General features: G+C 51.6%; 2 protein-coding genes across 8 annotated transcripts in view; both read right to left on the bottom strand.

Moving 5' to 3' along the window:
* The window catches only part of COLGALT1 (collagen beta(1-O)galactosyltransferase 1), a 20,206-nt gene extending 14,866 nt beyond the window's left edge, over positions 1-5,340 (bottom strand). Inside the window, exons 1-3 of the mRNA XM_019642005.1 lie at positions 4,894-5,340; positions 3,365-3,475; positions 2,554-2,671 (exon numbers count right to left, since the gene is read on the bottom strand). Coding sequence (XP_019497550.1) covers positions 2,554-2,671; positions 3,365-3,475; positions 4,894-5,153 — 489 coding nt within the window. The 5' untranslated portion in view covers positions 5,154-5,340. The remainder of the gene's footprint in view (positions 1-2,553; positions 2,672-3,364; positions 3,476-4,893) is intronic.
* NIBAN3 (niban apoptosis regulator 3) overlaps positions 5,174-11,203 on the bottom strand; it is an 18,920-nt gene continuing 12,890 nt past the window's right edge. For 6 of the 7 annotated variants that reach the window (XM_019641999.1, XM_019642000.1, XM_019642002.1 and 3 more), the window contains exons 13-15: positions 10,852-10,963; positions 9,347-9,430; positions 6,489-8,074 (exon numbers count right to left, since the gene is read on the bottom strand). In XM_019641999.1, the coding sequence (XP_019497544.1) occupies positions 7,968-8,074; positions 9,347-9,430; positions 10,852-10,963 (303 nt within the window). In that variant the 3' untranslated portion in view covers positions 6,489-7,967. Of the gene's footprint in view, positions 5,245-6,488; positions 8,075-9,346; positions 9,431-10,851; positions 10,964-11,203 lie in introns of those variants that run through there. The other variant, XR_002123935.1, reaches the window with a different exon arrangement.

Raw genomic sequence — 11,203 nt, 5'->3', positions numbered from 1 at the left:
AGCTAAGATGCTGAACAACAGCTCGACCTGGAGCTGGGCTGCCATGAGTCGCCGGCGACGGCGTAGGCTGCAGCCCCCGTGGCAGTGGGTTGCCATGGGCTACCATATGTAGCCAGCAGCCAGCGTGAGCGGTCAGCAGCCGCAGTGAGCGGCCGTCCAGAAGCCGGCGACTGAAGTGCCTCGCCCGGGAAGAGCGCAATGATGGTGCCAACTTGGACCAGTGAAGCAACGTCCTCCACAACTAGACTTAAGAACAAAATGACAGCAACTTGTCTGTTCCCCTTCCCCCAATTCCCCACCGCTGTTTCCATCCCAATTCCCCAATAAAAATCTTAAAAAAAAAAAAAAAAGCTGCTTTGAACCAACACCTTGAGTTCTACCCAGGTTTGCTGAGTGAAAAAAGTAAAAACAAGCCAACCTCAAACCATGAAATGAAAACAGACAGGGCAGCCCTGTGTGGGATGGTTCCAGGCAGAGCTAGTCCTACCTCTGTGCCTCACTGGTCCCCAGACCCCAACCAGCAGGTTGAAACCTCCCTCTTTAAGCCTCCACGTTCCCATCTGTAAAATGGTCTGATGAGGCATCAACCTACAGGGACCTCAGGAGGAGTCTTCCTCCTCCCAGGGGACAGCTCTGTCCTTCCTGAATGGCTCAGGCCAGAGGTTTAAGGTCCTCCTGGCACCCTCACATCCAGTACCCAAGCAGGGCCTGTCTCCTTGGCCTCAGCATGCATCCTGAACCCACCTGTCTTTCTCCACAGCCCTGCCCCATACAGGCCCAGCATCTATAGCAGTCACAGGGGCTTCTGAAAATCACATATCAGAACATGGCTCTCCCCTACTCACATACTCTCATGGCTCCCCATTACCGTCAGAGTAAAAGCCAAATATCTCCCTCAGCCTGCATAGGCCCGCCCCCATCCACTACTTCAGTGTCACTTCCTCCAATGCCCCTGTAATCACACCACTCCAGCTACACTGGCCTCCTCCTTGCTGCCTGCTCTGCCTCAGACACTGTCCCCCAGCTTTCCCCAAGGCTGGCTCCTTTGCTCCCTCAGGTCTCTGCTGGGTCCCCTCCTAAGGAAGGTCCGCCAACTTTACTCACTCGTCACCCACCCTGATTATGCCATCTGTTGTGGGTTGAATGGTAGCCCCCCAAACAGATATGTTGAAGTGCTAACCCCTGTTACCTGTGACTGTTGTGACTGTGACCTTATTTGGAAATATGGTCTTTGCAGATGTAATTAAAATGTAAGTTAAGATGCTGTCATCAGAGAGGTAGTAGATTGGGGTAGGGGGATTATCACTTTGTGAGGGGTGTAAATGTCTATCACATTGTTTTTGTACACCTGAAACTAATAAAAAATAAAATAAAAAGAAAATTGGAAAAAAAAAAAAAAGATGAGGTTATACTGGATTAGGGTGGGTCCTAAATGCAAGGACTGGTGACCTTAGAAGACACAGAAGAGAAATCCATGTGACCACAGAGATAGAGACTGAAGTGATGCAGCCACAAGCCAAGGACACCTAGAGCCACCAGAAGCTGGAAGAAGCAAAAGGATCCTCTCCTGGAAGTTTTGGGGGAAACATAGCCCTGCTGACACCTGGATTTCATACTTCCAGCCTCCAGAACTGCGAAACAATACATTTCCACTGTTTTAAACTCCACAGTGTGGGAATTTGTTCCGGTAGCCCCAGGACACTGACACATCATCAATCACCTTTCTACAACTTCGTCACAGTACTGGCTGCTTTCCTGTTTCCTCACTCACTTTGGTTTGTTTTCTCATCAGGTCCACCTTTCCCAGGACACTATGAAGGTGGGACTCAGCCTGTGCAGATCCTCACTGTGCCCCCAGGGCCCAGCAGCAGGGCACTGGGAGAGTCTTGTAAATGTGTGTTGATTGATAAATAAAGAAAGTACAGACCTCAGCTTGGGGCCTGACATGTATACAAAACCAGCCATAGGCGCTGTCAGGCTGGCATCACTGGGTCTAAACACCCGGGTACCATTAACGCCCTCCCCATCCGCACCAGGGGAGGGGATCACACCCAGGTCAAGCGGACAGGAAGGCCCTGACCTCTGGGCATTTATCCAACATTATTGCTTTCAACACTCAACCCTCTCCTTCTTCCCAGGGGCAGTGCCGGCCCAGGAGCAGGAAGTGAAAATCAGGCCTCAGCAGTTCAGTGTCGCCATGGCCCTAGCCCCTGGCCCATCCTCCTGCTTCTCGAAGTAACCCAGAGGGTGTCGTCACCAGGGTGTGGAGATCTGGGGTCACTGGTAATGGTGGTAAAAGTGAAGATGACCCAAGTGTCCAACCACAAGGACAGTTGTGGATACAATCTAATGGTTAGGAACCCAGGGGTCCCATACAGAATCCCAGCTCTTCCAACTGACAACTCACATCCCCTCTGACAACTCACATCCCCTCTCAGGCCTCAGTTTCCCCCTCTGTAAAATAGGGTTAAGGGATGGTCTCCACACCCACTGCTCTGCTTTCCCTTCAGACACCCTAGACACACCTTGCAATCCGTGGGCCGGAAAACTTACCAGGATGTAATCGGCCCACATGTCCCGGGCAGATTTCAGGGCTGCCTGGCGCAACTTCATGACGTGCTCATAGCGAGAATCAGACCAGTGTTTGGGGCCCTCCTCATCCGGGTAGGACCTGCAAAGAGGCAGCTGTGATGTGGGAAGCACACGTACTATTGGAATCCAGAGAGAGCCCAGGCTGTGGGGTGATCAGAGAGGGCTTCCTGGAGGAAGGGATGGGTAAACTGGATCTGAAGGCTGGGAAAAAGTCAGCAAGAAAACAGGAGGAGGGAGCTGTGTCCCCAGCAAGGAGCATGGCAGGTACCAAGGCCTAGAGGGGAGAACCCCCAGGCTATCTGTAGAGCAGGAAGAAAGCTTAGGGGAGAGGAGGAGCTGCTGGGAGAGAACACAGAGCAAAACAAACTTGGAACCTGTTCTCCCAGACTTAGAATCTGGTCTGAGTAGTGGGTGAGTACAGAAATAAACTCTAAAAGAGTGACAGGAACCAGGGTCCAAACTGCAGGAGAGTTGGTGTTGGGTTGATGCTTAGACTGGGAACAAAGCAGTGTCACCCAAAAGACAGGTGGAGGGAATGGCTGGGGCAAAGGTCTGGGGCAAAGGTCCTGAGGGATCAATTATGGCCCGCTGTGAAGCTGAGGGTGGGTCAGAGTAGCCAGAGCTGGTGCTTAAGGCTGCAGAGTTGGGCTGGAGGGTCAGAGGCTGAGGGGCTAGGGTTCTGTCACAGGATGATGGGGAGTCATGGATGCTGTGTGCGCAGGGATGCAGCTGAGTCAGACTGGGAGGGCTCAGGGCAGGGCCTGGGGCTCACCTGGGCTCCTCTGCTGGCCGCCACTCCACAGAGTGGTACAAACTCTTCACGGCCACCAGCCATTCCCGCAGCACCGTGGAGGTGTTGTCCAAGTTGTGGTCTGTGGCCACCCTGGGGGCAGAAGGAGACAGTCAGTGAGGTTGGGGAGACAAAGGCAGGACAGGGGAGCAGCCCAGCACCTGGGCTCTGCACCTAGGCTCAGCCTGCCACCAGCTACATAGCCCTAGGCAAGGACTTCCCTTCCCCGTTCCTGTTTCCTCATCTGTAACACAGGAGTGAGGATCTTTCACTAGGTTACAAGCGAATGTTAGAAAAACACATTGAGACACTGTTAGTACTATTGAGCATCTAGGATCTTATAAGAATGGCTAGTACTAAATATGTGTGATTTAATAAAAATACAAAAACATCACAGTCCTGCTCCACCTTCCTTGATTCCCTCCTATGATAAGCGACACCAACTCCGAGTAGGCTATGGTTACTCATTCATTTCAACAAATATTTCTTAAGCACCAACTGTGTGCTTGGATTATCCAGGCTGGGGAATCTAGGAAGGAGGGAAGAGGGGACATTTGGGAGTCTAGTTTGACTGTGGAGCTCAGAGCTGTTCTCCCTAGGGAACTGTCACTACGTTGACAACAAGGACAGCAGTGATGACAGTAATAACCACAGCGCTAGTCACTGAGCGCCAACCCATGATGCCAGGCACTGGGCTTCACATCCATTAACTGGTTAATCTTTAGAGACAAACCCAACCAGAATTATATTAATACTCCCTTTTTCCAGATGAGGACACTGAGACAGGAGGCAGGAAATCTACCAGTCAGGCTTGTTCATGGCTCTGCCTCATTCCCCTTCCAGAAAGCGTCCACACACACACCCCACCAACCCACTTTGGTCAGAAAACCTGATACAAGCTGGGTTCAGGGGCAATGCAACAGCAGGAGTGGAAAGATAATTCAGTTAGTGGAAGTGCAATGTGGTCCATGGCAACACCCCAACAGAGGGTGGCTCCAGGCTCCCCTTCTTTGGAGCTCCCCTTCTTTGTGTGCTGCAAAGGGGGTCAGGAGTCAGTCCCAGGCAACAAGGCCTGCCCTGGGTGTGGTCCTGGATCTGCCCTAATTGGGGGGGTGGGGGGCGGGCAGCAGGCAAGGCAGTGGCCGGACCCACCCTAAAGAGGCCAGAAAACAGAGTAAGGGTCCCGCCCATCCTTATGGGGGGGCGGGGGGCACAGTAGGCAGAGGGCACTCGTGGGTCTGGCCCCCACAATGGGGGACAAGACATAGCGGGCACGGGTTGGTCCGGCCCACCGGAGGGGAATAGCAAGCAGAGGGCACTCTTGGGTTTGGCCCACCCGATGGGGGCAAGAGGCAGAGGGCACGCGTGGGTCTGGCCTGCCCGATGGACAGCAGGCGGAGAACACGCGTGGGTCTGGCCCGCCTTGCCCGGTGCCAGGACAACAGGCAGAGCGCGGCGTGGACCCGCCAATGGGGCAGCGGACCGGCCGCGGCCGGCGGCGCCGTGCTCACCACAGCGCCGTGCGCTCCCGCGGGTGCTGCAGCCGTTCCAGCGCGCCCAGCGTGGCGGGCAGCGCGTGGGCCGCGTTGCGCGCCAGCAGCGCGATCAGCACGCGCGGCGCCTGCAGCGGTGACTCAGGGCTCCAGCGCTCCTCCGGGAAGTAGGCGGCGGCGCCCGGCGGATCCCCGGGAGGGTGCAGCAGCAGCAGCAGCAGTAGCAGCGCTGGGAGCGGCCGCCCGCGCCGCCTGCACACGCGTGGGGCCGCCGCCATCGCGCCACGCGTCTCCTTTAAGCCGCTTTTCTACCGGCGGACTTAGGCCGCGCCTTAAAGGGGCCGTCAGGGCCTCGCTCCGGCCGCTTGCCTTAAAGAGGAAGAGAGCGCCTGGCGTGAATTAGCCATCAGGGCCCGCCTCCCAGGCCCTACCTCCAGACAGACTTAAAGACTCAGAGCGCGGCTTACTCTAGGTATTCACCGCCCACCCGAGTGACGTCATACTGTAGGCCGGCTCTGGACGCCCCGCCCCGCTCCCGCCTTAAAGGCACAGAGCTCAGAATCGTCCCTGTCTCTGGGCTACTGCTCCTGCTGGGACCTTCATCTGATGCGCCGTCCAACATCCATTTGTACAGCCCCGGGCTGTGCCAAAAGGCAGGCCTAAATATAGTTAGGATCTGGTTTGGAACCCGAAAGATCTGAGCCTGTTTCTCTGGCTGCATGGTGGGTTTTACCATCCTGGGTGCCGACCTCACTGGGATGTCCTAGAGGAATGTTGGGTATTAAAAACACCTGGGCCCTAGTGTCCCCAGACCTGGCTTTCAATACATCCCCCACATGGGCTTGCTGTGTGAGCCTCAGTATGTCATTCTGACCCCGGAGTGTTGGCGTGAAGATCGAGCCAGGTAATGCAACATACTGAGCATGTACTCTGGTGGCAGAATTGGCCTTTCCATAGAAATGCTACCAGCGGATTGTTTTCCAATACTCGAATGTATTTTCTAACTGATCACGTTGAGGTCATTCCTAAAAATTAAGTTTTAAGAATGATGCTCAATGGGCCCAGCCGGGTGGCTCAGTTGGTTATAGCACCAGCTCTGAGCAACAGGGTAGCCGGTTCAATTCCCACATGGGCCAGTGAACTGTGCCCGAGCTGGCTGCCTCTAAGCTGGTGAGAGCGCGTGCTCTTAACAATAAGGTTGCCAGTTTGACTCCCACATGGGATAGTAGGCTGAGCCCTACCCCACTCCCCACCCCTCCTGCAACTAGGATTGAACACGACACCTTGAGCTGAGTGGCAGTGAGCTGCTGATGGGCTGCTGGATGGTTCAGTTGGTTAGAGTGTGTGCTCTTGACAACAAGGTTGCCGGTTCGAATCCCACATGGGGTGGTGGGCTACACACCCCCTTCCACCCCCCACAACTAGATTGAAAGCGGAGACTGGACTTGGAGCTTAGCTGAGCCCTCTACAACTAAGATTGAAGGACAACAACTTGACTTGGAGCTGATGGGTCCTGGAAAAACACAATGTTCCCTTCCCCAATTCCCCAATACTGTTCCCTTTCCCCAATTCCCCAATTTAAAAAAATAAAAGAAAAAAGAATGATGCTCAAATATATATTGATGTGTATGTAGCTGGGTGTTAATATTGTTGAGTAAAATCCAGGGCATAGGTTATCCATCAAGGGACAAAGCAAGATCAGGCAGTGAGCTTGAACAGAAAAGCCCCAACTCTCCCACATATCTATGGGGTCAGGTGATACTGTTCCTTCTCTTCACGCTCTTCCCCTGTCCATCCCCTTCCTCCAATTACTTTTCTCTCCTTTGTTTCTGTTTTCTGATTTTGTTTTTTACGGCAATTATCTGCACAAGTTAAATTTTTGGCTGAATATTTCAGAAATGCAGCCCAATCTTTACTGGTTATGTAATTGATTCTGAGTGGAGGAAAGGGATAGGGCCAAACTTGGTCACTGCCGATAGGGGCACAGGACGTCTCTGCTTTTGGGGCATGTTTGAAATTTTCCATAATAAAAAGGCAAAAACAAATGTACACTCTATGGACCTGGCAAGGAAAAATCTTTCATATTAATCAAGAAAAACAGGGTAACAAACACATCTAGTCCCCTGATACACTGAGAAAAGACTGCAAGGATTTAGACCCCAGGGCAAACAGTGATTTTCTCCAAGTGGGCAGGGTGACAATTCTCATTGCTGCAATTTTTCCAGAATGACATCTACATCCTGGGTCAGAAGAAACCAGCTAGACTAGGCTGTGACAGGCAAATGTATTTCAGAAGACGGAGGCGGAGGGGAAAAAAGTCAGGAAACGTGAGGAAAATCTTACTCTCTTGTGGGAGGCTGAAAACTCCAGGACAAAAATGGGAGGAAACCATCTCCATGGAGGGTGCGGGTCCCCTTCTGAAAGCTGAACCGAGACGCACATTGGGGAAATCCCTCCGGAACATGCTCCGGAAGCAGCCGGAAGGCTTGTGATGTGGAGGAGCTGCCAAACTGGAGAGGACAGATGACTTTTCTGGCAAGCCAAGGGAAGTCAGTAAAAGCTCTCTTGACTTGATACCAAGTTAAGATTTGGTGCGAGTAAACAAACCCAAAAGGCCCACAGCAAGCTGAGAAAAAATATCTGTAACCTGGATAAAAAAGCATTAATATCCTTAATATACAAAAAGTTATTAGAGATCAATAAGCAAAAGATAAAAATCTCCTGAAGGAAAAAGTAGGTAAAACCATGAACAGGCAATTCAATGTTTAAAAATCCCACAAACATATTAATGGCCAATAAACATATTTTTAGGTTCACTTTAGTCATCAAAGAAACTCAAAATGAAAAAAAAAAAGAAATGGGTGAGTGCCTATCAAATGGACTTTTCTTTTATGAAAATTCCTAGTGTTTGGAAGGGATATGGAGAATAAGCACAAATACTGCTAGTGGAAGCGTAAAAAGGCTCAGCGCTTCTGAAAACGAGTGAGGTGGAGGTGAGGGGGTTATAAAAGCCTTGAAATGGTGCATATGACTCAGAAATTCCACCAGTAGACATTTATCCATTGATAATGAAGATGGATGTGAGCAAAGATTCAACTCCGTAATGTCCCTGGAGACGGCAGTAGGCAGAGTGGCTGGACCTCAGTGCAGGAGCCTGGCTGCCTGGAGAAAGTCCCTCTCTGAGCCTCAGTTTCTTCATCTGTAAAATGGGAAGTGTCATAAGAATGCCAAAAAACCAGACACATCAAATGTCTGGCACATAATAAATGCTCAGTAAATGAGAGATTAGCAATAAAAACTTAATAGAAATTTATAAGCACCCAGAATATAAGTGATCCAAGGAAAGGAACGGAGCTTCACAGAGGAGCTAAAAACAGCACCTAAACACATGAAAAGATGCTCATCTTCATCTCCAAGAAGATGTGCTCATTAAAATGAGGCCAAGACACTATTTTCCACACAGAAGGTATAAGAAATTACAAGTCAGCTGACAGCCTGTGGGCCACATGCACACAGGTAAGGGGCACCAGGTGAGACCACACTGGTGGGGAGAGCTCTGGAGGCCACTACTGGAGTGACAAGCACACGTGCTCTAAACCCTGAGATTTCACATTAGGGGATTTACCTACAGAGACCTGCACTTGCCTGAAAAGTACATACATACCAGGTCATCCCCTGTGGCATTACCTGTTAGAGGGTCAGACTAGAAGCAAAACACCCATCATCACTTAGATTCTGGTTAAACAGATTAAGGGGCCCACCCACAATCTCACCTCACTAATTGCAAATCCCAAAATCTTCTGACACCCAGAAGTCTTTGTAAGACTGTTTAATCTTTGTTTATTCCAGTGAGTGTGAAAATTCATCAGTTTATTTGCAGTGACTGACTATGGAATGCTGCCCCAGGCCTTCTGGGAAATGTATTAGTTAGCTCTGGCTATGTAATAAATGGCCCCAAAAGTTAGCAGCTGAAAAAACACACATCTATTAACTCAGAGTTTCTGTGGGTGAAGAACATGGGAGCAGTTTAGCTGGGTGGGTTCCTAAGGCCCTCATAGCAGCAGTTTCCAAAAGGGTTAAGCTGGGAGCAACCCCAGAATTCCTGCTCCCGTCTTGCAGAGCCCTTGCTCATGGGGAATTCAAGGTCCCTATCACCACAATCTCTCTCTCTTTCCAGTGTTAGGAACTAGTAGATGCTGGGAGAGGCCCCACTGAGTTTTGGCCAGAAGAAATGGGACACAAATTCATGTGCATTTCAGAGCCTGGGCTTAGAGGGTCCCTCTGTGGCTCTAACACTCTCTGTGGCTCTCCACTGCCCTCGTTCAACACAAGTTTGGCCAGCCCAGCCACATCAGAAGACAGGTGGATGCTATTCCATCCAAGAACCTGCACTTTCAACCATCCCGTACACCCTATGCAGGCTCCTCTACCCACCAGCTGACATAGCCCAAAGAACCTGTGAGGTCCTCACCTGCTCCCTCCTGGTCCCATGGGGCCTCTGAGCAGCCATCCAGAGCACAGGATACATCGCTGGCACCGAGGGCCTTTTTCAATTCTAAAACAACAGATCACCCCCTGGATCCACTTGGAGAAGCCCCAGCATTCAAGGGCTTCCATGCATTTTCCCAAAGAGGCCACAAGAGGGCAAAGGATGGAGGAAATGTCTCAACCAGGAACCCTAAACAAGGGGCTCTCAAGAGCCTCTCTCCATGCCTGTGCCTGTGGCGGGCATTGCTAGTTGATCCCCAATATCTTCACTGAGCCAGAAGCTACCAGCTCCACCTCCCAACATGGTACTCCAAGCAGATGCTACAATCAATTGAGGATCGAACCACCTAAGGACATGGGAAACCTCTAGGAATGGAAACTCTGGGGTTACCCACCTGTTTCTGGATTTTTTTTCCAGTCAGAGAATAGCCTTTTTTCACTTAAAGTGTCTTCTATTCTAAGGGAACTCAGTTATTTTTGTTTGGCCACCCCAAGACCCAGCACACATCCTCGCCCTTACTTCCTGGCTCCCAGAACCCTGCTGTCACCTCTGAAACTGCTCTGTCTTTGTCCCTTCTTCCACTTTGTGGCCTTCAAATATAGGCTCTCTTAGATGCCTCTCCTTTCTCTACACTCCATCCCCAGGTGCGGCCCCTCCCATGTACTAAGTGACACCCCAGGCCAGCAACTCTGGCACCTCTGCTCCTGCTTTGTCCTCGTAACTAGGCTTGATCCTCTTGGTGGCTACCCCGCTCGGGCTTATCCTTTGTCCCCGGGAGGAGGCCCTCAACCTCCTCCTTCGCTTTCAGTCTGGCCACTGTCGTCCTCTGCTCACACACCCTCCATGACTCCCTATTGCTTACCCCAAAATGTCTAAACTCCTCTACCTGTCACTCAAGGCCCTGCACGTCTGCCTCGGCAGGCTCCAGCCTCCTGGTCTTCTGTTCTCCTTCCCTCCCTCTGCACCAGCCATGTGGATGCTGTGACATTCCCTGAATCACCATGGCATACTGCTCAGCCACCAGTTAATGCACATGTCTCAGCAGTCACAGCATTGGGTCATGAGCGAGCAGACAAGGCAGGAGGGAGAAGAGACGATTCTGGAGGCTTTTCCCAGGGCAGGAGATCCTGAGAGGCCTACGCCAAGTCCAAGAACTCTTGGGGCCTCAATGCCACAGAAACATAGGCAGTGATTGTTGAATGGTTATGTGTGACTATCTATCCACAGTTTTTGAGTTTTGCCTACTTCCACTCATGCTGAGAACTCCTACACATCCCTCAGAACCTTGCTCCAATGCCCCCTCTTTCAGGGAACTTCCATTACTGCCCCTCTAGGCTCATCCACCCCAGATCCCCTCTGACCCAGTCTGAACCCACAGTCAAAGGGCTACTATTCACAACAAGTAAGGTGATAGGGGCCCTGGTAGGGCTTAGTATACACAGCCAGGCGTCACCAGGCTCTCCTAAGTGGTAGGGGGTGTGACTCACCTCTATCGATCCTCTGCAGCAGGACCCCCTGAATGACATCCTCATAGATGCCCTCAATGGTCAGGGCTGGGCTGCCCACAGCAAGGACATCCCCTTCAAACTCAGGCAGCCCCTGAAATGGAGGTAGGTGAGGTGATAGGCTGGAGGGGTGGGATGCATTGTGGGTCCTAGCTCCAGCCCTGATCCTGAGTAGCTGAGGGGCCCTGGGCCTCACTTTCCTGATTTTTAAAATGGACTCCTTGACCCATATTCCCTTGGGTTGCTGTGCAGATTGATGAAACAAAGTACATCCCACTGCAAAAGGAATGGCACAGGTGTCTCCACTAAGACAGCCCCCCCCCCCCCCCCCCCC

Source organism: Hipposideros armiger, unplaced genomic scaffold, assembly GCF_001890085.2.
Source record: "Hipposideros armiger isolate ML-2016 unplaced genomic scaffold, ASM189008v1 scaffold_64, whole genome shotgun sequence".
Lineage (NCBI taxonomy): Eukaryota > Metazoa > Chordata > Mammalia > Chiroptera > Hipposideridae > Hipposideros > Hipposideros armiger.
Note: the sequence above shows the minus strand (reverse complement) of the source record. Positions and strands in the feature narration are given on the sequence as shown.